Source organism: Cebus imitator, unplaced genomic scaffold, assembly GCF_001604975.1.
Source record: "Cebus imitator isolate Cc_AM_T3 unplaced genomic scaffold, Cebus_imitator-1.0 Scaffold237, whole genome shotgun sequence".
In the NCBI taxonomy this organism is placed as follows: Eukaryota; Metazoa; Chordata; class Mammalia; order Primates; family Cebidae; genus Cebus; species Cebus imitator.
In genome coordinates, this window is record NW_016107552.1 from 1,759,768 (window position 1) to 1,786,398 (window position 26,631).

Consider the following 26,631-nt stretch of genomic DNA (forward strand, 5'->3'; position numbering starts at 1 on the left):
TTGACCAGGATGGTCTCGATCTCTTGACCTCGTGATCCACCCGCCTCGGCCTCCCAAAGTGCTGGGATTACAGGCTTGAGCCACCGCGCCCGGCCGTGTGTAGCTTTTTCAATAGCTAGAGCCATGTGGATATAAAACCGGCTGAGCAAATCCTGCACTGGTTACCTCCATCTTCGTCTAGAAGATAACACAGTCTTACCTTCTGGAGACCAAAGCCATTCAAACCAAACAGTTGGATTCTTCTCACAGGAATATTCCTTCCTCTTCTTGAGCTATTTCCGATGTGTGATCGCCAAGTAGATATAATCAAATGTATCCTCTAGATGGAATTTCTCTTGTTGCCCAGATTGGAGTGAAATGGTGCAATTTCGGCTCACTTGCAACCTCCGCCTCCCAGGTTCAAGTGACTCATCTGCCTCACCCTCCCGAGTAGCAGGAATTACATGTGCCTGCCACCATGCCCAGCTAATTTTTGTATTTTTAGTAGAGATGGGGTTTTACTGTCTTGGCCAGGCTGGTCTCGAACTCCTGACCTCAGGTAATCCACCTGCCTCAACCTCTCAGAGTGCTGGGATTATAGTCTTGAGACACTCCGCCCGGCCTCTAAATAATTACTAAAGTGAAATCCAGGTTATGTGTTGAAAACATTAGGTATGTGAAAAATACATGAACTTCCATAAAGATACACTGAATGAGAATGAGGGGACAGTTGTTTGTTTGTTTGATACAAGGTCTCACTCTGTCTGTTACCTAGGCTGGAGTGCAATGGCATGGCTGATCATAGCTCACTGCATCCTCAACCTCCTGGGCTCAACCGCCCGGCCCTGAGGTAGTTCTTAATTGAGACTTCAACAGTACTAAATGGAAGGGAGGCAGGGATGGAAAATTTGGAGTGCGGGGAATATCTTCATTTAAATGTTGCGGTCCTGGTCGTAAACTCTTACGAGAAAAACACAACATTTATTTCTAGGGCTTAAACTTATTATAAAAAAGTTAAAAAAAAAAAAAAACTAAAAAAGTTAAACATAGGAGATACAAACTACTAAGTAAAATATGTGAGGAGTCTTATATTCAGTCAGAATCAATTTAGTATCTGAATTATTGCATTTTCCCTAATAGAGGCTTCCTAAGAAGTGAAGTACAGAATTTAGTATGCTGGAGTTCTCAGTTATAAATGTGGTGTTTTCTTCCTGTTCACTAAAACAATCCAAGTGGAGCAGGGCATGGCAACTCACACCTGTAATCCCAGCACTGGGAGGCCAAGGTGGGTGGATCACCTGAGGTCTGGAGTTTGAGACCAGCCTGACCAACATGGTGAAACCCTGTCTCTATGAAAAATACAAAAATAGCCGGGCGTGGTGACACGCGTCTGTAATCCCAGCTACTTAGAAGGCTGAGGCAGGAGAATTTCTTGAACCTGGGAGGCAGAGGTTGCAGTGAGCCAAGATCACACCACTGCACTCCAGCCTGGGTGACAGAGCAAGACTCCATCTAAAAAAAGAAAAAAACAATCCAAGTGGAAATGGAAAACTATTTGGGATATAAATAGTTAGCAGACTGTTCTGTGGTAGCATAAATGCTCAGAAGTTTCAAATCACAAGGACTTGAGTAGTGTTCTGAGGGCAGAGAATAGCTCTTCTTCCTGAGTAGCATGTTATTTTGTGGAATGAGCAAGAGACTCATTTCACTGAGTGGCTGACAGACGTACATGAATTGCTGCATTCTTAAGACTCTTTTTATCTTTTGCTGAAATTGATCAGGTATCATTAACCCAATCGAAGCCAAGCAGAGAAAAGGAAAAGGTGCTGTGGGGGCTTATGGATCTGAGCGTACCACGCAGTCCATGCAAGACTTCCCTGTGGTTGACTCAGAAGAAGAAGCTGAAGAGGTAACTGGAAGTCAGGAGATATGGGTGGGTGGTGTCCTGTGCCATTTTTAATGGCTGTTCATTCATCCCTTCCTTCTGTTAGTCCTCAGATATTTATTGTCTATGTACTGTATGCTAGGTACTGGGCTGAGGGCTAGGGGCCCCGTGATGAAAGAGCGTAGGGCGGACAGAGCGTAAACAGGCAGCCGTGTGTGGAAGTGGCAGTTGAAATGGCAGAAGGTGCTAGGGGCTGCCTCGACTGAAAATAAGCTTGGGGGTTGGAAGGCGGTGGTGACCTACTTTTATAAATAGGCTGGTCAGGGAAAACTTTCAAGAAAGGAAACATTTCAGTTGAGACTTGGCGGAAGGGTGAGCTGAGAAGCCAGAGGACACTGAGAGGCTCTGAGCTTGGTGGTTAAACCAAAAAGGAAGCCCTTGTGGCAGGAGGGTGGTACACAAAGCAGAGGGGAAGTGCCTTCAGAGGGCTGGGCGGGCCACAGGAGGGGCCATGACAGCCAGTTTTAGGTCTTGGGTTTCATCCCAAGTGCAGCAGGGAGCCATCTACTGGCAGCTGTGTGTCCCTTTTCCCCAGTGATGGAAGGGGCCAACTCTGTTGATTGAAGAATTACTCTTTTCCCATGTGAATTTATGGGGGAACGCAGGATGCTGCAAAGAAACATGTTACGCTTCATGTTACTGACCTTTTGATGAAAGAGTCATTTGATAATGTAGGATTAACCACTCTTGAGTCAGGGATTCTCAGAAGTCCACAGGTGCCAGGCACACCACAGAAGCAAGGAAGATGAGCCAGGTGCCAGACAATAAGGAGTGGTGGGGACTGGGGCACAGGGGTGAGGCTGTAGCCTGTCTGGAAGGTAAATCTTTATTCGGCTGTAGGTGGTTGTTGCTTATGAGAATGTGGGCTCAGTATTGCCTGATCCTCTGATTTTCCCAAAGTAACCAGATGTGTAGATACTTGAAGAGAAAAAAATGACAAGTCTTAACCAGCACTGTATGAGAAAACATCATGACAACCCCAAAACCAACTTCTGTGGGCTGGACGCTACTCCCGTCAGACTAAGAAAGTTGACAGGGTAGTGTTGGGCTGTATTCAAAGCCTGGGCTGCAGGTTGGATAAGCTTGCCTAAGCTCCTCCTGTAGAAAGGTTTCGCAGAGCCCCTTAAGAGATACCTTTGCTTTGAGAGTTAGGGCCTGCTTCTTTATCTGCATTTTAAAGTTAGAAACAAGGTTTTACATACTTTAAAAAATCCGTTACGTTGCATTTCTAAGTTTTACATGAGGTGCATTTAAAACCTGCATAGAGCCTGCCGTAGTAGGTGCTCATACGTGTTGTTTCCTCTATTTTTGTTTCTCCCGCCCATCTGGTGCACCTGCCTTCTGAACCTCAGTATTTGTAAGAGGACGAGTGGGATCAAGGAGCGTCATTAGATAGTTTTGGTGTCATGCAGGTGCATCCTTTCCTTCCTTCATCCAGAACCTGTAGATGAATCTAGTGACATCTGTTAGTGGTCTCAGTTACTCCACCTGTTGTAAAAAGTGGTCATTCCCTGCTTCATCTGACTGCATCCTTTTGGTTCAGGAGTTTCAGAAGGAGCTGAGCCAGTGGAGGAAAGACCCAAGTGGAAGCAAGAAGAAGCCCAAATACTCTTACAAGACTGTGGAAGAGTTGAAGGCCAAGGGCAGGATTAGCAAGAAGCTCACTGCTCCCCAGAAGGAGCTTTCTCAAGTCAAGGTATGGGGGCCCTTGGACACCTGGTACAGGATCCACACCCCGAAATTAATCACTGAGCATTTTCTTTTTTTTTTTTTTTTTTTTTTTTTTTTTTTGGGAGACGGAGTTTCGCTCTTGTTACCCAGGCTGGAGTGCAATGGCGCGATCTCGGCTCACCGCAACCTCCGCCTCCTGGGTTCAAGCAATTCTCCTGCCTCAGCCTCCTGAGTAGCTGGGACTACAGGCATGCGCCACCATGCCCAGCTAATTTTTTGTATTTTTAGTAGAGACGGGGTTTCACCATGTTGACCAGGATGGTCTCGATCTCTTGACCTCGTGATCCACCCGCCTCGGCCTCCCAAAGTGCTGGGATTACAGGCTTGAGCCACCGCGCCCGGCCCTCACTGAGCATTTTCTAAGGTTTTTGGTTCTTCTAGCTAAGCTTTCTTTTTTATTTTTTGGTACCCTGCTTTTCTCACTTCTTATGGGAGGGAGTGTAATGAATAGGAACATGCTCACATAGTATTAATATCATGTTCTCATTCATTACACTCCCATATTTGGTGATGGATATCAAGTTCCTTCTCTGCCAGGCACTCTTCCTGGCCCTACAGTGGTAAACCAAATGATGGTTTTTTCCTGTGTTTCTGGAGCTTACATCAGTGAATTCTTGTTATTCTTATTATTAAAAACTCAGTTTTCAATATGTAATATTGTTGTTACATCCTTGTTATTAAAAACCCAGTGCAAGCCAGGCGTGGTGGGTCATGCCTGTAATCCCAGCACTTTGGGAGTCTGAGGCAGGTGAGTCACGAGGTCATGGGTTTGAGACCAGCCTGACAAACATGGTAAAAACCCAGTCTCTATAAAAAATAAAAAAATACAGGAGGCTGAGGCAGGAGAATTGCCTGAACCCAGGAGGTGGAGGTTGCGGTGAGCCAAGATCGTGCCATTGCACTCCAGCCTGAGTAACATGAGTGAAACTCCGTCTCAAAAAAAAAAATAAAAAAATAACACAGTGCAAAGTGTTTAGAATGAGTGCATAATTCCAGAGCGTGACTGTACTGTATTACTTGATCCTACCTCCGTTGTTAGATGTTTAGCTTTTTTCTGGTTTAGTTTGGGTTTTTGGCAGGTTACTTTGTGTATAAAACTTTGTCTTTGTTTCAGACATTTCTAAGGCTAGACATGTACATGTGCAATCACCAAGTCAAATACAAAAGTACTTAAGGCATTTAAAAACTCAGAAGGTTGTATTAACCCTCTGTGACCAGGAGGTCAGGAGAGAGTCCCCAGGGCTCTTTAGCCAGCATTGAATATTTTCTTTTTTAAAGATAGATTAAATTTCAGTCACTGTACTTGCATATAGAGTATTAAGTTTTCCATTACGTTTCCAAGCAGTTAAAGAACAATGGTGACAGTTACTTGTTGTGATTTGCTGGGGGACATATAGTGTGATAGACCTCAAAGTGTGGATCTCAGACGTGTGCTGTTATATTATCTGGACGACCTGGTAAGAAATATGGGTGTCTAGGCACCTCCCAGGAATTTTGAGTCTAGACTGGACCTCAGGACTCTTTTCTTCCTCCAATGATTCTAATGCTGGTGGTTCATGGATCACACTCTTACTTAAAAAGTTGTGATGAATCTTTCTGTTTCAGAAGTGTAGTCCATATTCAGATTTCTCGTTTTCCTAAAATACTGGAATTAGCTCATTACCTAGGTTGCCTTTGTTCAATTAGTTTTTTGTATGTTTTGTTTTAAAATTTAAAAAACAACTTTGTTATTACAATAGCAGTGTGTAGTACAGTTTAGAAAATTAGGAAATAGACAAAAACATAGAAAATATTTTCCATCCTCCTAAGATTACTGGATGTTAAGGTCTTGTTGTACAGCCTAGATCTTTGTCTGTGGTTATATGCATTTTTTAAAAACCAAAATGTGATATTCTGATTGTATGTGATCTCCTCTGATCAGTACAGCTTCTACTTTTCCATTAAAATGTATTTTCACATCTCCTATACTCAGTCCCTATTTACATTTCATGTTTTCCTAAAGAAATCTTTTCCATCTCTCTGGCTTGTTCAAAGTGATCCAATCTAGAACTGCTTGCTGCATCTGATTTTGTCCCTGGAAGTCTCCTTTAGGCTTGGACAGTGCGGATCCCACTTTATGAAACACTGCCCTTCTATCGCTGTGTTGAATAATGTGGTCTTTACACACTTCCCCTGCCATGAGGCCTTCCCCTGGGCTCAGCTGTGTGTTTCACAGGGCTGCAGTGGTGTTAACCTTCGTCCCTTTACGTTTTCAAGGTCATCGACATGACAGGCCGAGAGCAGAAGGTCTATTACAGCTACAGTCAGATCAGCCACAAGCACAACGTTCCCGATGACGGGCTGCCGCTGCAGTCCCAGCAGCTGCCGCAGTCTGGCAAAGAGGCCAAGGCCCCGGGCTTCGCGCTGCCCGAGCTGGAGCACAACCTGCAGCTGCTCATCGACCTCACCGAGCAGGAGATCATCCAGAATGACCGGCAGCTACAGTATGAGCGGGACATGGTGGTCAACCTCTTCCATGAGCTGGAGAAGATGACCGAGGTCCTGGACCATGAGGAGCGCGTCATCTCCAACCTCAGCAAGGTCTTGGAGATGGTGGAGGAGTGCGAGCGGCGGATGCAGCCCGACTGCAGCAACCCCCTCACCCTGGACGAGTGCGCCCGCATCTTTGAAACCCTGCAGGACAAGTACTATGAGGAGTACAGGATGTCTGACCGTGTGGACCTCGCCGTGGCTATCGTCTATCCACTCATGAAGGAGTACTTCAAGGAGTGGGATCCCCTCAAAGTGAGTTGTTGGGAAAATCAACCTATCCCTGCCTCTCAGTTGGGCTTGCCCTTGCTTGATGAGATGGTCTGGCAGGCAGGGCGGGCTGGAGAGGCCACTGCCCCTCATCTGCTTCACCTTTCTCCCCAGGACTGCACTTATGGTACCGAGATCATCTCCAAATGGAAAAGCCTCCTAGAGAACGACCAGCTCTTGTCCCATGGCGGACAGGACCTCTCAGCAGATGCCTTTCACAGGTAACGCAGGGCAGGGCTCTGCACTCCAGCTGCTTTCTTCTGGGGTGTTGGGAAGGACTGCTGAAGGTGGGTGAAGGCAGCACCGCTGGCCTTGATTATTTCTCTGCTCATGCTGACACTGTTTAGGAATTTACATTCATTTGGCCATGAATTCATTTTTTTTTTTTTTTTAATTTTTTATTTCCATAGGTTATTGGGGAACAGGTGGTGTTTGGTTACATGAGTAAGTTCTTTAGCGGTGATTCGTGAGATTTTGGTGCACCCATCTCCTGAGCAGTGTACACTGAACCCAGTTTGTAGTCTTTTATCCCTCACCCCCTCCCACCCTTTCCCCCTGAGTCCACGAAGTCCATTGTGTCATTCTTATGCCTTTGCATCCTTATAGCTTAGCTCCCACTTAAGAGTGAGAACATAGGATGTTTGGTTTTCCATTCCTGAGTTACTACTTCACTTAGAGTATAGTCTCCAGTCCTATCCAGGTTGCTGTGAATGCCATTAATTCTTTCCTTTTTATGGCTGAGTAGTATTCCACTATATATAGACATACACATATATATATATATATATGTATATACGTATATATACACATACACATACATATATATATATGTGTATGTGTATATATAGGTGCATAGATACTTGTCTGAGCAAGTATCTTTTTCGTATAATGACTTTTTTTTTGAGACGGAGTCTCATTCTGTCACCAGGCTGGAGTGCAGTGGCGCGATCTTGGCTCACTGCAACTTCTGCCTCCTGGGTTCAAGAGATTCTCCTGCCTCGGCCTCCTGAATAGCTGGGACTACAGGGGCACACCACCACGCCCAGCTCATTTTTGTATTTTTAGTAGAGACGGGGTTTCACCATATTGGCCAGGGTGGTCTCTATCTTTTGACATCATGATCTGCCCATCTCAGCCTCCCAAAGTGCTGGGATTACAGGCGTGAGCCACTGCACCCTGACCTCTTTTCTTCTGGGTAGATACCCAGTAGTGGCATTGCTGGATCAAATGGTGGAAGTCCTTTTAGTCCTTTATCTCCACACTGTTTTCCGTAGGGGTTATACTATTATACTTCGCCATGAATTCAGCTGACACTTGTCAAATATTTGTTGAGTATCATGCTTGTGCTAGGTGCTGGGCTTACCCTAGGAATACAGCAGACAGCCTCTTTCTACAGCACAGCAGAAAAGGCAGATGGGAAATAAGGTAGTGAGCAAATAAAGGTGGGATGCACACCAGGTACCACAGTAGAGAATTGCAGGAGTGACCTACTTGAGACGGGGGTTGGGACAGTGGTCTTAGAGGAGGTGACGTTGAAGCTGAGATATTAGAGGGTGAGGTGTGAGCTGATGTGTGAAGTCTGTAGGTGCGAAAGCACTTGATACCTGGGAAGAGGCCCTTGTGACCCTAAAGCAGCTCTGCCAGGTGGGCAGGCATTACCTAGGAGACTGAGGCCTCAGGTTGAGAGGACAGTCACGAGAACAAGGAAGAGGCAGGCTCAGGTCTGGCCAGTATGGTGACTGGCCTGACGGTTTCCTTTGATTGGATTTCCATGCTGTTGCATTTTTGTTTCTGATTCTAGAGAGGCAGGTGGTGGTGGTGTACATGAAAACAATCAGTGTAATTAACCAGCCCGCTCTCTGCCTTTCTCCCATAGGTTGATATGGGAAGTCTGGATGCCTTTCGTTCGAAATATCGTCACCCAGTGGCAGCCAAGAAACTGTGACCCGATGGTGGACTTTCTGGATAGTTGGGTGCACATTATTCCTGTGTGGATCTTAGATAACATACTGGACCAACTCATCTTCCCCAAGCTGCAGAAGGAGGTGGGGTGAGAGTCATGGGGAAACAGCTGTCTTCACTAACCACAGGGACAGTCTATGTCTTCATTATCTCAGTGCTGTTAAAACGCCTGGAATTAACAGAATTTGTCAACCCAACTATGGGTCTATAGTGTTAATTCCAGCCTTTTTCTCAGCACTTTTTTCCCCAGGCAACCCTCAGGAAAGAAGTCATTTTCTTGATTTCTTCATTAAAATTAGAACTGTGCTATTTCTGACATGTAATACAAATGAATGGACATATTTGTTTGGCAACGTACAAAGGACTGTAGACCTTGGCTAGAAGAGCATGGGGCCTCCTCCAAGGGCAGCTCTTGCCTTTAACCACACAGGGATGCATGCGACTGCCCCGCAGGTGGCATCAATTGTTTCTTCTCCCTACTTTGCAGGTGGAAAACTGGAACCCACTCACAGACACTGTTCCCATCCACTCTTGGATCCACCCATGGCTGCCCCTCATGCAGGCACGGCTGGAGCCGCTGTATTCTCCCATCCGTAGCAAGCTGTCCAGCGCCCTGCAGAAGTGGCACCCCAGTGACTCCTCTGCAAAGCTCATCCTCCAGCCCTGGAAGGACGTCTTCACTCCTGGCTCCTGGGAAGCATTCATGGTCAAAAACATAGTGCCCAAGCTGGGTAAGGACATGGGGAAAATGCATTCCACGTCCAGCAGCCTTGGTGCCCTGGTTTCTGTGGTCAGCGGTGATGATTTAAAACATAGCCTTTGCGTTCGTGAAAGTGCTTAGTACACAATATTCCTCACTGTGAAAAAGCTACCCTTTTGTGCAGAGGCTGAACATAAATGTAACTTGGGTCCTTTCTACTGTTTATTTACAACAGTGACTAATAGTCAACAGTGACAATATTGGACTCTGTGCCCTGTGGCTTTCCTGCTTGGCTTTGGCTTCTGGTAACAGGACAGCCATTGGAGCTCTGAAATTTCCGTGGTATTTTACTCTAGGTTATAGGAGTTATTTCTGGGTTAGCAAATATATATATATATATTTTTTTTAAGAATTGCTATGTCAAGAGCTTAAATTTTACCTTTAAAAGCAGATTAAAGCCTGAACAACGTGGTGCAACCCCATCTCTACCAACACAAAAACTAGCCAGGCCTGGTGGCACGTGCCTGTGGTCCCAGCTACTAGGGGAGGCTGAGGCAGGAGGATGGCTTGAACTTGGGAGGCAGAGGTTGCAGTGAGCCGTGATCTGCCACTGCACTCCAGCCAGGGTGACAGTGAGACCCCGTCTTGGGAAAAAAAAAAAAAAAAAAAAGGCCAGGAGCTGTGACTCATACCTGTAATCCCAGCACGTTAGGAGGCTAAGGTGGGCAGATCACCTGAGGCCAAGAGTTTGGGACTAGCCTGGACAACATGGCAAAACTCTGTCTTTAATAAAAATACAAAAAGCCAGCCACAGTGTGCACACCTGTGCTCCCAGCTACCCAGGAGGCTGAGGCACAGCAGTCACTTGAACCTGGGAGGCGGAGGTCGCTGTGAGCTGAGAAGAAAACGGACATTGTCTTTGCTCTCTGTGCTTCTGTGGCTTTGCTGGTACTAAAGCTGTGCCTTACAGACCGGGTTTCTCTTCCAGGGATGTGTCTTGGTGAGCTAGTCATTAACCCCCACCAGCAGCACATGGATGCTTTCTACTGGGTGATCGACTGGGAAGGAATGATCTCTGTCTCTAGCCTGGTGGGACTTCTTGAAAAGCACTTCTTCCCCAAGTGGCTGCAGGTACACTTTGTTTTGCTTGGTTTTCTGGGTGAGGGAACTGAGAGGGGATTAAGTTAATTTTCTTCCCAGGCCTGGCTGCAGGTACAATTCCATAATGAAAATAAATTGCATGGTAGGGTAGGAATGAGTTAGATCATCTTAATAGTGGGCACCATTTATTTATTGGACATTTGTCATGTATCAGAGGCTGTTCCAAGCACTTCATTTGCTTTATCTCGGTTCCTCCCAGCACCCCTATGGGGTAGGCTGTGGTATCCCTGTTGTGTAGACATGGAAGCCTAGGCTGAGAGAGTTTACTGCAGGGGCACTTTAGCCACCAGGCTGACTCCAAATCCACATTCATAAGTGCTACACCATTTAGCTACTATAAATCCCTGTAGAATAGTGTTACTAGGCTGTAGAAGCAGGATCAAAACAAAACAAATGGCCCCTTTGGAAATCTTGCCTTCATTTGTTGCCATCATGGATGCAAGTAATTTTTCTTTTTGGCAGGTGCTGTGCTCCTGGCTCAGTAACAGTCCAAATTATGAGGAGATCACCAAGTGGTACCTGGGTTGGAAGTCTATGTTCTCAGACCAAGTGCTGGCACATCCATCTGTCAAGGACAAATTTAACGAAGCACTTGATATCATGAACCGGGCGGTGTCCTCCAACGTTGGTAAGTGAGGATTCCCATTCTGGATGTCCTGGCCCCAAGTTTCAGATTTTACACACAGAAATGACACAGAATCAGAGTTTTCTGGTTCCATTAGGCAGCCTAAACCGTAGGTCACACTTCTGCACATAGTGACAGACTCTCACTGTGCTGATTGGGGTACCTGGTCAGCTGGCACCCACTGCCAGGCTACCATGACTGAGGGGCATCTTCCTGAGTGGAGACTGACTTAAGCTGTCAGATGATGTCAGTCTAACCCCAGGGCCTGCCCTCTTAACCATTGTGCTGTGTGGCCTTTTAAGGCTCATCCACGCTTCTGCTCAGCCAGCCCTGAGCATGCTGCTCCGATGGCACATCTTACAGTGAGGAGTTGGACACATGGACTGACATTTGGTGATTGCTCAGCCCTTATCACCCCCATTTTACCTGTAAAGCAGTAAGATCTACTGCATAGGCTAAAAGGGGGATTGCGTTCACGCTTGTGTGTAGCTTTCAATAGGTGGTGCCTGTGTTGTCAAAAACAGTTTACTGTTCATGTACTATATCTATTCCCAAGTTCTAGGGAAGCCATTCTGCCTAGATCGCAAGTAAATGAAAGTATGTTTACATTTCTACATCTGGGAGCCTATTTCAGCCAGTCCTGTGCTCCAGTGTTGCTCATTAGCCAATTCACAGCATTGAAATGGGATCATCCTAGTCTGTTTTACAGATAAGCCCAGCGAGGCTAAGAGCCTGTTCAAGGTCACATAGTTAAAGAGTGGCAGTTAGAACTGGAATTTCTATTTCCTGGGTCTTTAATTCTTGTTATTTAATAGTTAGCATATTCTGTGAAAACACAGATAAAGTATACTTCTCTGCTTCTGTAATTATCAAGGTCTTTCTAAAAACTCTTCCTTAGCTACTCCTGGCCTCATGCTTCCAAAACTGTTCCCTGCATACCTCTCAATTAGCACTTAGCACTTGTATTATCCTTTAAACACCCATCTCAGCTCCCCAAAAACATGTGTCTTTCAGGATGGGGGACCTGTATGGGTAAGTTAAAATAAGGCCAGTATGGGCCATGTTTTTTAAGGTACTAAAAGCTGCCTCTTTTGTGGTGTGAAGTGGAAACAGAAGAGTGGGTGGCGAATCTCTGTTAATGTTTCCAGGTTTTTTTTTTTTTTTTTTTTTGAGATAGAGTCTCACCCTGTTGCCTAGGCTGGAGTGCAGTGGCATGATCTCGGCTCACTATACCCTCCACCTCCCACGTTCAAGTGATTCTCCTACCTCAGCCTCCCAAGTAGCTGGGATTACAGGCATGCGCCACCATGCCTGGCTAATTTTTTGTATCTTTAGTAGCAATGGGGTCTCATCATGTTGGCCAGGCTGGTCTCGAACTCCTGACCTTGTGATCTGCCCACTTTGGCCTCCCGAAGTGTAGGGATTACAGGTGTGAGCCACTGTGCCCGGCCGTTTCCATCTCTCAAAGAAGAAATCCCTTGCAGATACTTCATTTTAAAATGAATATTTAATAATCTCTTTGGTTTCTAGCTACTAGCTGGAAACTTTCCAGTTTTTATGTGATAGTGGCCAGTTGTCTAAACTCCCTCCAGAGTTGTATCTTTGAGGCAGAGCTGCCCTTCAGTGAGTTACAAGCACTGTGGCACACCCAGACCTGGGCCAGTCAGGGTCAACTGCCATACACTTGGAAGCACCTGTCCTCACCGCCCTACCTTCTGTATCTGTCAGGGGCCTACATGCAGCCGGGAGCACGGGAGAACATTGCCTATCTCACCCACACGGAGCGGAGGAAGGACTTCCAGTACGAGGCCATGCAGGAGAGGCGGGAGGCCGAGAACATGGCCCAGAGGGGCATTGGTGTGGCCACCAGCTCTGTGCCCATGAACTTTAAGGACCTCATTGAGACCAAGGCTGAGGAGCACAACATTGTCTTCATGCCCATCATTGGGAAGCGACACGAAGGGAAGCAGCTCTATACCTTTGGCCGCATTGTGATCTACATCGACCGGGGAGTGGTCTTTGTCCAGGGCGAGAAGACCTGGGTGCCCACCTCACTGCAGAGCCTGATCGATATGGCCAAGTGAACTGTGGCAGGTCCAGAGACTTGTACCTGAGCGGCATGTGTTGTGAATAAACAATATTTTAGATCACCTTCAACAGGGTAACTTCTCTATTCCAGAGATACTCCACATCAGGCCAGGTCACAAGGGAAGGATGCAAAACGGGACGATCACTTAGCAGTGTGTGCACCTTTATACCAATTATGTGGGGTATCGTCCTCAGAACAGGACAGCCGAGTTGATGTGAATTCCTGGCAAAGGAGTTCCCTGTAGTTTGTCCACGGCAGCCTTCCCTTTAGTCTCTACCTCAGCCAACAATGAGTAAATGACAGTGAGTTCAGTCAGTAGCTGAAGGATCTTCTGTCTTGTTCCTGATGATTTCAAGGTCCTCACAGTCCTGATAATCTGGTTCCTCCCGAAACTCCCAAGTATCTGTGGAGAGCTGTTCTAGCTTTTGTACGGGGAACCAGTGGATGGAGGTATCATTAAACATGTCCATGTACTGTGAAGTCTGAGGAAACTCAAGCTCCTCCAGTCCTTTTAAAATCTGAGCAGAAAAATTCAAGCGTGAAAACTTGATAGTCACAGTAATCCCCACTCTTTGGGTTAAATTTCCATGTTACTTGTTATCCCCGCTTTCCTTTTTAAAAAAATAACAAAGAGGATATTTCAATTTAAATGCTTTGCACAATGAATTGGTTGCCCCAAGGACAGTGGATATCATGGACTATGATACTGAGAATAAAGGAAATAAGGAAAAAAACTAAGAGATGCATTAAGTGTCAAAGCTTTCTGGAACACAGACGCGTGCGGTGAGCTCACTGACAGAACACGAGTGTCACTTAGTCCCTGAGCTTCCTCATACGCGTGTAAAGATAGAATTCTTCACTGTTTCACACGCTTTTCCATCCCAACCCCTTTATTCAGATAGATACCTTTGCGATGTAGGGATAATTTTTCTGCAGAATCCTTGCCAATAACCTAGGAATTAAAAAACAAGAAAAACAAAACAAAAGACATGATTAGGAGGTATGAGGATAGTTTCATTCAACTTAAGACATACAGAAGGGCAAGATGACTGAAGTACAGTAAGAATTCCAGAAAAAACTCAAGATGTGGAGTAGGTTAAATAGTTGGAAATGTGGGCCAGGCACGGTAATCCCAGCACTTTGGGAAGCCGAGGCAGACGGGCCATTTGAGGTCAGGACTTTAAGACCAGCCTAGCCAACATGGTGAGACCCTGTCTCTACTAAAAATACAAAAATCAGCTGGGCATACTGGTGTGTGCCTGTAATCCCAGCTACTCTGGAGGCTGAGGCAGGAGAATCGCTTGAACCCGGGAGACAGGTTGGAGTGAGCTGAGATCACACCACTGCACTCCAGCCTGGGGGACAGAGTGAGACTCCATCTCAAAAAAGTAAAATAAAATAAATGAATTAAAATAAATAGAAGCAAATACCCCAGTAATTGTGCCTATTTCATCAAGGGAATGACTGGGCAGACATCTAAGCACTGTGAAACAATGAGGATATGGGATCTGTAGGCAGAGGAATGAAGTAGCTTTCCCTGTTTTCAAAAGCATTTCTGTGTATCATAACGGAAGGGAGGAAATCGTGGCAAAAAGACTCCTTAACTTGCTTCATAGCTTGAATCAGGGTTCTGACATCTCTTATCTTTAACCCTTCAACCAGTTCCCTATGGAAAAGCATTTCCCAGTATGGAATCGTCAAGGAAACGTTTTCTGCTTGTGGGTCAATCTGAGGTATGAGTTTCACCTCAGGGCCTGACATAATCTCAGCATTCTCAGGCTTACCTCTCCTCCAGTCCTTTGAAACTGTTCCCAAGGATGACCATCTTAGAAAGGGCATCTACTGACCAGTTACTCCATAGAAGATTGTTGTACAAGGCCGTCCCACAATGGAGCATGTAAAAGATGGTAGCCTCCCCGCGAATACTCCGTTTCCCTTCCTGGGAAGGGAAATATTCACAGATGTAAACATGCCCACAACCTCTTCTTTATAGCAAGGTGAGGGAGAGGTAAGGATGGGGTTAATAATGAGACAAGCTAAAGGATCAAATGGGAAAAAGCTCACTTTGATTGTGGAACAGTTACAGTTGTATATGAAATCTATACCATTACAGGATTAAAAAGTCAGGAAATCATGATGCCCCGAAAGAACTCATGTTTACTTAATAAATGTACGAACACAATGCACTAATGGAGGGGCGTCCTGGGTCCATCATGGCAAGGGCAGGAGGGATGGTGATGTTACTTCCCCGGTATATTTCCCACCATGTTCAGTAACCCATGTTTCCTGTGTCACTTCCTATAGATCTGCGTCATAACTAAGTCCTCTTCCAATGTCCCTGATGCACAATCACCCCTCCTGGGAATCACGGCTCTACAGCCAAACTAGCAGGGAACATAAGGCCCTTTGACCCTTGCCCACCTCTGGCCTGCCTAAACTGGCAATGGTTTCCTGAACAGCCAGCACTGCACAGCTGCCTGCAATCCTGGTTCTGTCCCACCAGCAAACTCCTGGTGGACCTTCGAAGCCCTGCGCAGACCCAGGAAACCTTTGTCCATCCCTCCAAACACCTCTCTTGTCTCAGTTCCTAGTAAAAGGTTCTGCCTCACTGTTTCATGCCTCATTTACTTACATACAGGTCACATGCCCTGATGTGAGCACCAGCTCCCAGAACACAGAGACTGGCTCCCATTTATCTTGGTCTTGGCAAAGCTCCCTGCCTAGCATAGAGCAGGCACCCAGAAAGATGATCTGAACTGACTGACAGTATTTTAAGACCTTGCCAAAATCAGGGAATGATTCTTGTCTCAACTGAGCCAAATTTTCATACATAATAAGCAATAAGATGGCAGTTTCAGGACACACACAGGAATCAAATGATTCTAATCCCCAAGACAATACAAAACCGAAATCGGAGGGATTTGCTTATACTGGCCTTGGCCCTGGGCTTGAGAGATGCATTTCTTTATTCCACAGGTCTCAGAAATGTCAAATCCCAGCTATTTTGGGGGGTGCAAATGTGGGCAGAGAATTAATCCACAACGCACAGCCAGGTGCTATGGGTTTGACTGGGTTATGGCATCAAAGAGGGCTGCTGCGTCCCCCTTTATACCTCCCTGGGACAGGGTAAAATCCAGAAAGACCTCACTTGAGGCACCCAGACTTTTATTTTTCAATAGCAACAGCAAATACCAAGTTGGCATAACTTCCAGACAAATAATTCTCACAGAAGTAGTGCAGATCTAAAGTGATCTGGTTCATGCTATTTGTGTAGTTTTTTCCTGATAGGCACAACACAAGCCAAAATGTAGGTAACTGATTGGCTGGTTACATCTTTCAGGCATTGCAAAAGTGAGCGAGCGATAAGAGGAATGGCTACCATTGCCAAGAATGCTGGTGTCCACAGGCAAAGCCTGGGGTCAGTCTGCTCCCCTTTAATCCACTTACCTCGTTCTCACTGAGAACAGTCACACCAAGGGTGTTAAGTACGTCAATTTCAAGTTGGCTGAACAGAGGGTCATACACCCAACAGTGACTTCTGGGAATCTAGAAGGAAAGAATGAGTTGTTTACTTCCACCCAAACATCTGTGTGCACCCATGTACAAGACCAGAGGAGGAGGAGATGAAAATGAATCCAAAAATGTACCTGGCACTTCTCCAACAAAAGCAGCAAAAACGTTAGCTGGTTTCTAGCAATGATGCAGGTGGCAAAGTTCCCAATGCCGTAACACACACACTTCCAAAGGCAGGTTCCTGTGCCCAGGGTCCCTCCTGGGATAGAGTCAGGGGCCACATCTGACTCATCTGGCGATGAGTCAAGATGCAGGTTTCCAAAGGTGTCCGAAAGAGTCCCCACAGGGGCCTTGAGCTGTTCCAGATGTTTTGTGAGACATTTATTGATGGTTTCTGAAAGGGCAGGCCCCCAAGTGCAGTTAGAGGGTATGCTCTGACCCTGTGAGTCAAATCATCCATAAAAGAAGTTCACAGATTTGGGAAGAAAGAGATCAGGGCAGTAAAAGGTTTCCATTTTTCAGAGAGAAAAGCTGCCAACCACATTCCCAAACATGCCAGGACATACAGTCACATTCACCACTGACAGGCTGTCCCAACCCCTGGACTCTCATGGTCCAAAACCCAAGAGAATGTTGTAAGCAGAAGTTGGGTTTCATTCACAGCAGTTTCCATCTAAAACTCTAATGGGAACTCATTCTAATTTAACAAGAGGCTCCTGGTAAATGTAGACTATGCTCTGAAATTCATACTTTTAAAGTTGTAACTGGCTGGGTGCGGTGGCTCATGCCCGTAATTCTAGCACTTTGGGAGGCTGAGATGTGTGGATCACCTGAGGTCAGGGAAGACGAGGCTGGCCAACATGGCAAAACCCTATCCCTACTAAAAATACAAAAAATTAGCCGGGCGTAGTGGCACATGCCTATAGTCCCAGATACTGGTGAGGCTGAGGCAGAAGAATTGCTTGAACCCCAGAGGCAGAGGTTGCAGTGAGCCGAGATCATGCCACTGCACTTCAGTCTGGGCAACAGAGCAAGACTCCATCTTTAAAATAAAATAGGCTGGGCGCGGTGACTCATGCCTGTAATCCCAGCACTTTAAATTTAGGAGGCCAAGGTGGGTGGATCATCTGAGGTCCGGAGTTTGAGACCAGCCTGACCAACATGGAGAAACCCCATCTCTACTAAAAATACAAAATTAGCTGGGCTTCGTGGCGCATGCGTGTAATCCCAGCTATTCAGGAGGCTGAGACAGGAGAATCGCTTGAACCCGGGAGGCGGAGTTTGTGGTGAGCCAAGATCGCTCCATTGCACTCCAGCCTGGGCAATAAGAGCAAAACTCAGTCTCAAAATAAAATAAAGTTATAACAAAGGATGGAGTATACCTCTCAAAATCACACTATAAATGGCTAAAAGTAGGAACACTGAATGTGTAAAGAGTTTAAAGGAAAGGTAGGTTGGGGCTTCAAGAGCCTAATGAAAAATACTCTGTTTAAGTCTTCTCATGTAGAGGTAGGTTCTCTTGTCCCTCCTTTTATGGTAGTGGTACTGAATTTAGCAAAACAAAAAAGCCGTGCATTCCAAAAATAAGATACCAATTTTTCACTTAAGAAACCAGCAAAGGGCCAGGCACAGTGGCTCACACCTGTAATCTAGCACTCTGGGAGGCCGAGGTGGGGTGATCACTTGAGGTCAGGCGTTCGAGACCAGTCTGGCCAACATGGTAAAACCCCATCTCTTCAAAAATACAAAATTAGCCAGGGGTAGTGGTACCCGCCTGTAGTCCCAGCTACTCAGGAGGCTGAGGCAAGGAGGATTGTTTGAACTCAGGAGGTGGGGATTGCAAAGAGCCGAGATCACGCCACTGCACTCCAGCCTGGGCAACACAGTGAGACTGTCTCAAATACAAAATAAAAGGATCCAGAACAAGAACAGCAGCTACTTTGCTGAAAAAANAAAAAAAAAAAAAAAAAAAAAAGGAACCAGCGAAGATATCTTTAAATAAGACCCTAGGCCAGGAAAGTTTGCATGAAAAACTGGCTCTTCAGTTTTGATAGAAGAATTGGTGATAGAAGAATTGGTGAAAACATTTTGGATAACTTGACAATGGACATCGAGTTGGTCACTGCTTTTCATTGAATTCCACTTCTGGGAATATATTCTAAGAAGATCATCCTCAGTTTGGTAAAAGCTTTATGCATAAAGTTGCTCATCCCAAAATTATGTATAATAATTTAAAAAGGCTGAGTGTGGTGGCTCATGCCTGTAATCCCAGCACTTTGGGAGGCTGGAGGTGGATCACTTGAGCTCAGGAGGTAGAGGCTGCAGTGAACTATGTTTGCACCATAGTTTGCACATAGTTTGCAAACTAAGTTTGCACCTCATCCAGCCTGGGTGAGGACTGAGACTCTGCTCTAAAATAATAACTGAAAAACAAAGGTAGAAAACTAAATGTCCCTCAATAAAGATGATATGGTATGTCCATTCCATGCATAAATATTATGTTGCCACCCACAACATAATATTTTAAGCAATAACAAACAGTCTCCACCATGTTTAGGAGGAGATTGTAACTGCATGAGAAAAAGGCTACATTGTAATATCATGGAAAAGGAATAGGATAAACATAAATTTCAGCAATAATAATGACAACATTTATTGCCTTGTATACAGCAGGCCAGCATTTAGCTACACAGGTTCAGTTCTCAAAACTACAGGATATACACATTATCCCTATTTCACAGATCAAGAAACTGAGGGTCAGAATTAAGTGCCAAAAGACACCCAGTTGTAAGGGGGGGGTGGTTAGTACCCAGCAAGCGATCCCGCTGTGAAGCAAAATGTCCTCAAATGAGGACTGATTCTCCTTTCGGCCCTACAACCCCTACCCTTGGCCAGGTGGTACCCACCTAGTGCTGAACTCCAGAAATCAGAGATAAGCAGGTCCTTCCTGTTGAGAAAAAATGGCACAGTTATGTCCCATTCATTTCAGGGCTGCCCCAACATTAACTTTCCTGATCATGACCTGAATGAATAGAGAATGAGATGCCCTGCAATGCATGGCCCACCCTTACCAATTGACAGCAGGGGGATATATGTTGAACATGTCCAGAGCCAGGGCACATACTGCTGGGGCTCAGAGACTGCAGGAGAGAGGACACTGGAGCAGGTTTTTGGTTCTCAGAGAGGTCTGGGTCTATTCTCAGTCTACAACAGAGCCTAGCATAGAACTGCAGCTTAATAAATGGTTGTTAAATGCTCAGAATTTGCCTTTCTGAGCTTTAGTTTCCTCATCTCTAAAATGGGGATAAAAATCATTCCCAACATGGAGGAGTTTAGAGGCATAAAATGGGTTAACATTTACATTGTAATATATAATGAAAACAAAAGGGTTAATATTCTTAGCACAGTGACATAGCAAGTACTCAATAAATGGTCTTCGTTATTATAAATAGTTCTAAGGGGAAAGTAAAGAGACAAAAGCAAGTATCTGGGCTTTCTTTATTCAAGTCAACTGGTTTTACAGACTCAGAGCAGAACAAAGTCAACAGTGAATTAAGATCAACTGGATTTAAACTGACAAGCCACAGCCAGAGATAGTGATTATGTGGTTCAGAAAGGAGTACAGAGAATTGAAAGTCGGCCCAGAGGCTGCTGGACGTTCTTCACAGAGGGTAAAGGAGAGAGTTCTGATGTACACGGGAATGCTTTATGAACTGGTAAATGCGTACATAGATAAGCATGTAAAATGCTGGCCCAATACTCAGGCAATGGTGATTGTACCACACTTGGGTGTTGGGAGAAGCAGGGAGCTCCTGGGGAATACTGAAGCAGTTGAGGAAATAGTGACAATGTCAAGGGATATGAAAAGCACCTCGAGTTCTCCAAACCCCCAGGCACATTCACTCGCACTGGCACCCTCTGAGAGCTTAAAAAGAATTGCAGGTCCTTTTTGTTCAGGCCGAGCCAAATGGTCAGCAACTTTCTTTTCACAAGTAAACTCTGGGTCATTACTGAATCTTGATCCTAATTCTAGGGGAAAGGAGCACACAAAATTAAATCTAATTTCTTCCCTTGTGAGGGCCCTTCAGATGGTGAAATACTAACTAAAGCTGTTATTTCTTGACCCTAAACAGAATTGCAAATAAAGGCAATAATACTAAATAACAATCATAGGTAACATTTATTGAGTGTTTCCTCTGTATTAGGCACTCTCTATGTACTTTCTAAGGTACGGAGCAAAGTATGTGAGAATCTGGGCTGGGATAAGCATCCAGCATAATGGAGAGCTGGAAGCACTGGTTTTTATCACAAAGCCCTGGGTTTGAAATCTGGTTCTATACATTTTATCTGTCTCTTTGAGATTCAGTTGAGCTACCAGCGTCCTAGCGTGCCTGCAATGTTTAACATAGTGTGTAGAATGATTAAGCCAGTGTCAGGTACACAGCAGCTGCCTGATCATGACAGCAATCACGTGTTCATGTTGCTGCCCTCGTGTTACCACCACCAATAATACCAACATCGACATAATGTTAATAGCAAACATTGGCACTGTGCTTATCACGTGCCAGAAAATGGTTTCCATTTACTAATTCATTGAATCCTCAAAACAAACCTAAGTATGTATTATTTTCGTCCCCATCTCACAGATGAGAAAGCTGAGGCACAGAGATTATAAGCTGCCCAAGGTCACGCAGCTGTAACAGGGAAGACAACCTTCAAGTGAGCGTTTACTATAATCCAGATCTTTAATGAGCTCGTTACCTACGTTAAATCCTCACAATAACCCCTTAAAGGGTGTGCATTATATTGCCACTTTATAGATGGCGAGACTGTGGCTCAGAATTGCCCATGGGCGCAAAGATTCCACCAGGGTCGATCCCGCACTCACTCAGCGTCCGAGATGCGACGAAGCACGACTCCGCTGTCAGCCTCGAATTCCGCCTCGGGGTTCCGGAGCGCCGCCTGCCTCCGCCGTGGCCGTCGCGCCGCCGAGCGCCTCTTCGGCTGACCAGCCGCCTGCCAGGATTCCGGCGCGGCAGCTGCGGCGGCAGCCATTGGTCTCTGACGTCAGCCGAGCGCGGCGCACTCATGTACGTCATAGCCGCGCGCTGACTCGCCGGGAGCAAGAGGGCGCGGTAGGCGGGGCGGCGCGTGACCTAAGGCCTCTCTACCGTGCTCTCAGGTACGCGGCCGTCCAGCCGCCGCCCGCATTCCGGGTCCGGAGTCCCAAACCCCGAGCACTGGGATGCCAGGGTACTCCGGTGGGTGGGCAGCGCTCGGAGGCGCTGGGATACCGAGGGGCGGGCCCCCAGCCGGGAGCGTGACCAGACCCCTCCTTGGGCCTTCGCCCACCGTTTCCCAGTCCCCCGGAGCTGGGGCCAGACACCGCAAAGCCCTCGTGCTGTCACCGATCGCTGCCTGCGCCCCGGGGGCTGTGTCTGGCAGCGTCCTGGCCCTTCTCCAGCCATTAGCGTCCCTTTTCCAGCCCTGCTGCCCCACCGAGGCTATTTCCCATACTGCTATCACCAGCCCCTCCCCCAGGTTGTTACTACAACTTCCCAGGCTACCAGAGCCTTTTCTGCTCACATTCCGATGGCGGTGCCTACGCCAGGGCCGTTATTGGCCTCTTCTGGACCTTTCAGAGATAAGAGAGGACCTTCGGTAGTAGGGGGGCCCAGTCCTCTGGGGACATTGATGGGGCGTTTTAGGCTGCTGTCCTTGGTTCTGGGAACAGAGATGCCCCCTCCACAGGCACCCAGATATGCTCCATAGAATACAATGAGTATGGTCCCGTGGAGACCCAATCCAAAATATCTAGAGCTGAGAAGAAATAGCGATTTTACAGTCCGTTAAATATTCAGTGGGGGTCGTCTCTAGAGACTTTAACAAACTGCGTTGTGTTCCCACAAATTGCAGAATGGTGAGCAAGCATTTGAGACCATGTTGCTAGGGCATTAAGCTTGGAGAAAGTGACAATAGGAATTAGACAATAGTTTTGAAGTGACCAAGTTGTCAGATGGTAAAATTAGACCTTGTTTTTTGCTTTCCTGGAGAGTGTTACCCAGACTAGCTAGTGGGAGGCAGATGTAAAATTTGGAAGGCAGATTTTAGTTTGGTGGAAGGAGGAAGGAGAAATGTAACGTGGTGAACCGCATATCTCTGGAGGGTGTAAAGGAGAGCTGCCCAAGGTAATTTTGGGACAGAGTCCAAGAGAATACAGTAAATAATGCCAGGGTTCCTTCCGACTGAAATTCCATGATACACTGAGTTGTCTTTCTCTGGTGGAAGTTTGAAAGCCATGTGATAAAGTTCTCTTTATTTTTTAGAAACTTGCCCTGCTCTGGAATTCTTCACGTTCAGGTTACTTTTGGACTGTCAAGATGACAGTTCCTTAATTTGGGTTCCATTATTACCACAGCAACCGCTTTATTTGTATAGCTGTCCACACCCAGAGCGTCTTCACCCTATCGTTTGATTTGATCTTCTGTGAGCCTTGTGGTGTGTGTCCCTTAACTGTTCGAGAAACTAAAGCCCTTACTCTGAAGTCTGCAAGCCTTCCTCTTTGATTTTGAAGCATCATTGTCACCCTTACAGAAAGTTCTTTTGAAATATACTATTCGTTTAATCCTGCTAGGTCACATGCACTCTCACGAGTTTCTGAAATGTCTATTCTTTGTGTTTATTTCAGAGCCAAGGCACTGATGTTTGAACTGGAAACTTCAAAACTTTTAATAAAATCTTCAGGATGGGTTTGAACCAGACAAGCTAGAAATTTCTTTAGAACACCAGCTCTAGCATGCATCTCCCACTGTTGGCTTTCCTGGAGAAGAGCTTGAAGAGGTTGTTCTGTAGACAGCCACAGTGACGCTCAGGGAGCCAGATGAATGGATTTGGCTTTTCTGCTGGGATTCTCTTTGTTACAGTTCCTCTGCGAGTTGAAAGAGGCATAGAAATATTCATGAAACCGAAGAACCTGCAAGAAAGGAAGTGGCACTTTACGTGCTGAGTGAAAACTAACCAAGTGGCAGTTGTGACTGAAAACACTGAAACCTGCCACATCTAGATTCACTGGACTGCGGGATAGAGGAACGGTCACAGCTGGGTAGAAAGAAGTGATACTGGAAAAGAAAACCTAGGTGAAGAGAACGAGGATGACTGCTAAGTAGATGGCCGCCTCCGCCTCCACAGAGACAAAGTCAGCCTCGTGGTGAGTACCAGGGCCTGCCATGGCACAGCTTTTGCTGGGCTGCTGGGTCGATTTTTGGGGTTCATTGAAAATCCCCAGCCAGATTGTGTTAATTTTATTAAGATAATAAAAATGCCACTTTCCTCAGAGCAGCTGAATCAACACGTGAGCCATTTCTCTCCAAAGCTAATGTGTTTTAACCTTGCAAGCGTCTTGCAATGTTTGAAGGAGTCTGACATTGCTGGGAGATGGTAGAAAAGATAGCCACAGCCTGATCTTGCAGCCAGCTTTGATGATAATGTGGGTATTGCAGAGGTGAGGAATGGTTGCAGTTGAAAATTACACCATGAGAAGAGGTTTGGCCAGACTGGCTGTTGAAGGGTGTTACTCAATGTCTGTCTGAATCCCATTTCCCTTCTCAACCCTAAATGCGTATATCCTGTTTCATAATTAGGTTTAGCAAACATCAGTCATGGAGGAGATGAAAGTGAAAAGCAGGTTTAGCTAGAATTAGCAGGATTTAGTGACTGATGATTTATGTGAGAATCAAAAAGCTGGAGCAGTTCAAAATGACAGCCAAGTTTTCTTTTATGTGCCTGCACAAGCAGGGATGCTTTCACCCAGAGAACGTGGAGACAGGAGGATGGGGTGCACGTGGAGCTTCTGAGTTGGCTTTGAAACTTTTTTGAGGCTTTTTGATCTAAGCCTACCCTGCAACCAGTTGTACACTCAGCCCTAGGTCTTGGGAAAGTGGACAGTGCCAGAGACCAAGTTGGTGCTTTTTTCTTTTTTTTTTTTTTGAGGTAAGGTCTTGCTCTGTCGTCCAGGCCAGAGTGCAGTGGCGTGATCTCAGGTCACTGTAGCCTTAACCCCCCCAGACTCAAGTGATCCTTCTACCTCAGTGTTCCAAGTCAGTGGGACCACAGGCACACACCACCATGCCTGGCGAATTTTGTCTATTTTTTTTGTAGATGGGGTTTCACCATATTATCCAGGCCAATCTTGAACTCCTGAGCTCAAGCAGTCCTCCTGCCTAGGCCTCTCAAAGTGCTGGGATTATAGGTGTGAGCCACTGTGCCCACCTGAGTTGGTGCTTTTTCATCAGGAAGGTGAGGTGGGAGCCACAGAGGGAGGCCTCAGAGAGGGACTAGATCCGGGGGAGAAGAAAGCAGGTAACAGATTGGTCCCATTGCTCCTTTATGCTTTAGCCTCATAAATGCGTTTTCAGAGAGTTAGAAGTAAAACAGGTCCATCCAGGCTCTGTGGCTCTCACCTGTAATTCCAGCACTTTGGGAGGCCAAGGCAGGATTGTTTCAGTCCAGGAATTTGAGACCAGCCTGGGCAATATAGTGAGACTCATTTCTACAAAAAAAATTTTTTTTTCTTTTTAAAAAAAATTTTTTTTTTTTTTTTTAAATTAAGACGGGGTTTCACCATATTGGTCAGGCTGGTCTCGAACTCCTGACCTCAGGTGATCTGCCCGCCTCAGCCTCCCAAAGTGCTGGGATTACAGGCATGAGGCATGGCGCCTGGCACAAAATTTTTTTAAAAATTTAGCCGAGCATGGTGGCATGCTCCTGTAGTCCAGCTACTTGGGAGGCTGAGGCAGGAGGATGGCTTAAGCCTGAGATGTTGAGGTTGCAATGAGCCGTGATTGAACCACTGCACTCCAGCCTATAGGGCTGCAAAGTGAGACCCTGTCTGTAAAAGCAAAACAAAACAAAATGGAGACCCGGCCTTTGAGGTGTTTGTTTTATGGTCTTAAAGAGGTAATCAGATAATAACATTAAGTAATTATAGTTATGTTACAGTGTAGTTTGTAAGGGTCTTTAGGGAACAATAGAGGGTCATGGAAATTCAGAAGAAAGAGCTTTCTCTGGGCTGAGGGAATCAGGAGGTTAATGAGGAAGTGTGCTTGAGTGATACGGGGTGAGGTGTGTGGTAGAGAGTTCAAAGTTTCTCTGTAAGTTCTCATAGGCCCGTTTTCCCCCTGTTACGGATTTATGGAGTCACAATCCTGCACTGAAACTGCATGTTTGCTCAGCAAACGTGAAGCACACTGTGGGCCCTTAGCAAATGTTTGTTAAGTGAATGCGTGAATTCCTAGTAGAAGGGCTATTTCCGGAAATCTTTATGCTCAGCACTTATGAGGAGTCCATCTAATAACATCCTTAACTTAATTTGTTACCAGAGCCTTAAAAGACAGTGTATCAGACCATGTGGTTGTATGGTTAAGGTTCAGTGTTTCAAATAAGAGCAGTCATTGTGGGCGCCTCGTTTTTCCTCTAGCTACTCATGTCTTCTCCGGCAGATGGTCTGACGGCTGGATAGAGGCATATTTTTAGTTTGACTTTCCTGCGTTTACAGAACAGTTTTATCTAATTTGTAGCTACTGGGGTTCTTTCTTCTCTGGGGCCACCTGAAGGCTTTCAAACACAGTAATGAGCCCTCCTCAGGCTGGGAAAAAGGAAGCTGTGTTTTAAATGCCGTGATCACTGGATGAAAGGAAACATGGCTCCATTCTGTTCTCTTGCCAGGTGGAATTATTTTTTTCTTTACGATGGTTCCAAGGTAAAGGAAGAAGGCGATCCAACACGAGCTGGCATTTGTTATTTTTATCCTTCCCAGGTAAGCCACACAGCATTTTACTGTTCAGTGGGGATCCCAGTGCCTCTAAGTGGTGACTTCTCACAAGTTTAGGGTTTAGATTAGGACAGTTTGGCTAATCCAGACATTGACATTTTGACTGTCTTATTTTAGTTGTACTATTTCTTGTTGTTCTGGTCTTAAAATTTCCAGGGAGCTCAGCACTTACATCGTCTTTGGCTTTCTATTTCCAGCATGATTTTTGTCTGCCTCCCTCTAGCCCCCATTTTTTGATCAGCTCAGTTTTTAAAAGTTTATATTCAGCTGGGTGCGGTGGCTCACACCTGTAATCCCA

General features: G+C 45.8%; 3 protein-coding genes across 7 annotated transcripts in view; 2 read left to right on the top strand and 1 right to left on the bottom strand.

Moving 5' to 3' along the window:
- TFIP11 (tuftelin interacting protein 11) overlaps positions 1–13,729 on the top strand; it is a 22,888-nt gene extending 9,159 nt beyond the window's left edge. The window contains exons 5-13 of one of the 2 annotated variants that reach the window (XM_017498050.2): positions 1,761–1,888; positions 3,468–3,620; positions 5,912–6,439; positions 6,569–6,675; positions 8,331–8,499; positions 8,904–9,147; positions 10,105–10,247; positions 10,740–10,905; positions 12,631–13,059. In XM_017498050.2, the coding sequence (XP_017353539.1) occupies positions 1,761–1,888; positions 3,468–3,620; positions 5,912–6,439; positions 6,569–6,675; positions 8,331–8,499; positions 8,904–9,147; positions 10,105–10,247; positions 10,740–10,905; positions 12,631–12,986 (1,994 nt within the window). In that variant the 3' untranslated portion in view covers positions 12,987–13,059. Of the gene's footprint in view, positions 1–1,760; positions 1,889–3,467; positions 3,621–5,911; positions 6,440–6,568; positions 6,676–8,330; positions 8,500–8,903; positions 9,148–10,104; positions 10,248–10,739; positions 10,906–12,630 lie in introns of both variants that reach the window. The other variant, XM_017498049.2, reaches the window with a different exon arrangement.
- Positions 13,050–21,618, bottom strand: SRRD (SRR1 domain containing). 2 transcript variants are annotated; one of them, XM_017498057.2, is made up of 7 exons: positions 21,393–21,590; positions 19,411–19,451; positions 16,639–16,898; positions 16,439–16,537; positions 14,776–14,930; positions 13,898–13,943; positions 13,050–13,509 (listed from the first exon to the last, which is right to left on the bottom strand). In XM_017498057.2, the coding sequence occupies exons 1-7, from the start codon at positions 21,557–21,559 to the stop codon at positions 13,300–13,302; spliced, it is 978 nt and encodes a 325-aa protein (XP_017353546.1). In that variant the 5' UTR covers positions 21,560–21,590; the 3' UTR covers positions 13,050–13,299. The 2 variants fall into 2 exon arrangements, with proteins under 2 accessions (XP_017353546.1, XP_017353545.1); XM_017498056.2 differs by lacking the exon at positions 19,411–19,451 and having other exon boundaries at positions 13,128–13,509; positions 21,393–21,618.
- HPS4 (HPS4 biogenesis of lysosomal organelles complex 3 subunit 2) overlaps positions 21,587–26,631 on the top strand; it is a 30,445-nt gene continuing 25,400 nt past the window's right edge. The window contains exons 1-3 of one of the 3 annotated variants that reach the window (XM_017498053.2): positions 21,587–21,686; positions 23,193–23,711; positions 26,228–26,318. In XM_017498053.2, coding sequence (XP_017353542.1) covers positions 23,671–23,711; positions 26,228–26,318 — 132 coding nt within the window. In that variant the 5' untranslated portion in view covers positions 21,587–21,686; positions 23,193–23,670. Of the gene's footprint in view, positions 21,766–23,192; positions 23,712–26,227; positions 26,319–26,631 lie in introns of all 3 variants that reach the window. The other 2 variants (XM_017498054.2, XM_017498055.2) reach the window with 2 other exon arrangements.

What these genes read in the sequence shown, in the direction of transcription:
- SRRD (XM_017498056.2), bottom strand. Translation starts at nt 21,603, where the DNA reads ATGACGTACATGAGTGCGCCGCGCTCGGCTGACGTCAGAGACCAATGG. An exon ending in CGTCGCATCTCGGACGCTGA is followed by an intron (nt 16,899 to 21,392) that starts GTGAGTGCGGGA and finishes CTGCCCTTTCAG; the next exon opens with AAACCATCAATAAATGTCTC. An exon ending in TTCAAAGGACTGGAGGAGAG is followed by an intron (nt 13,944 to 14,775) that starts GTAAGCCTGAGA and finishes TTTAATTCCTAG; the next exon opens with GTTATTGGCAAGGATTCTGC.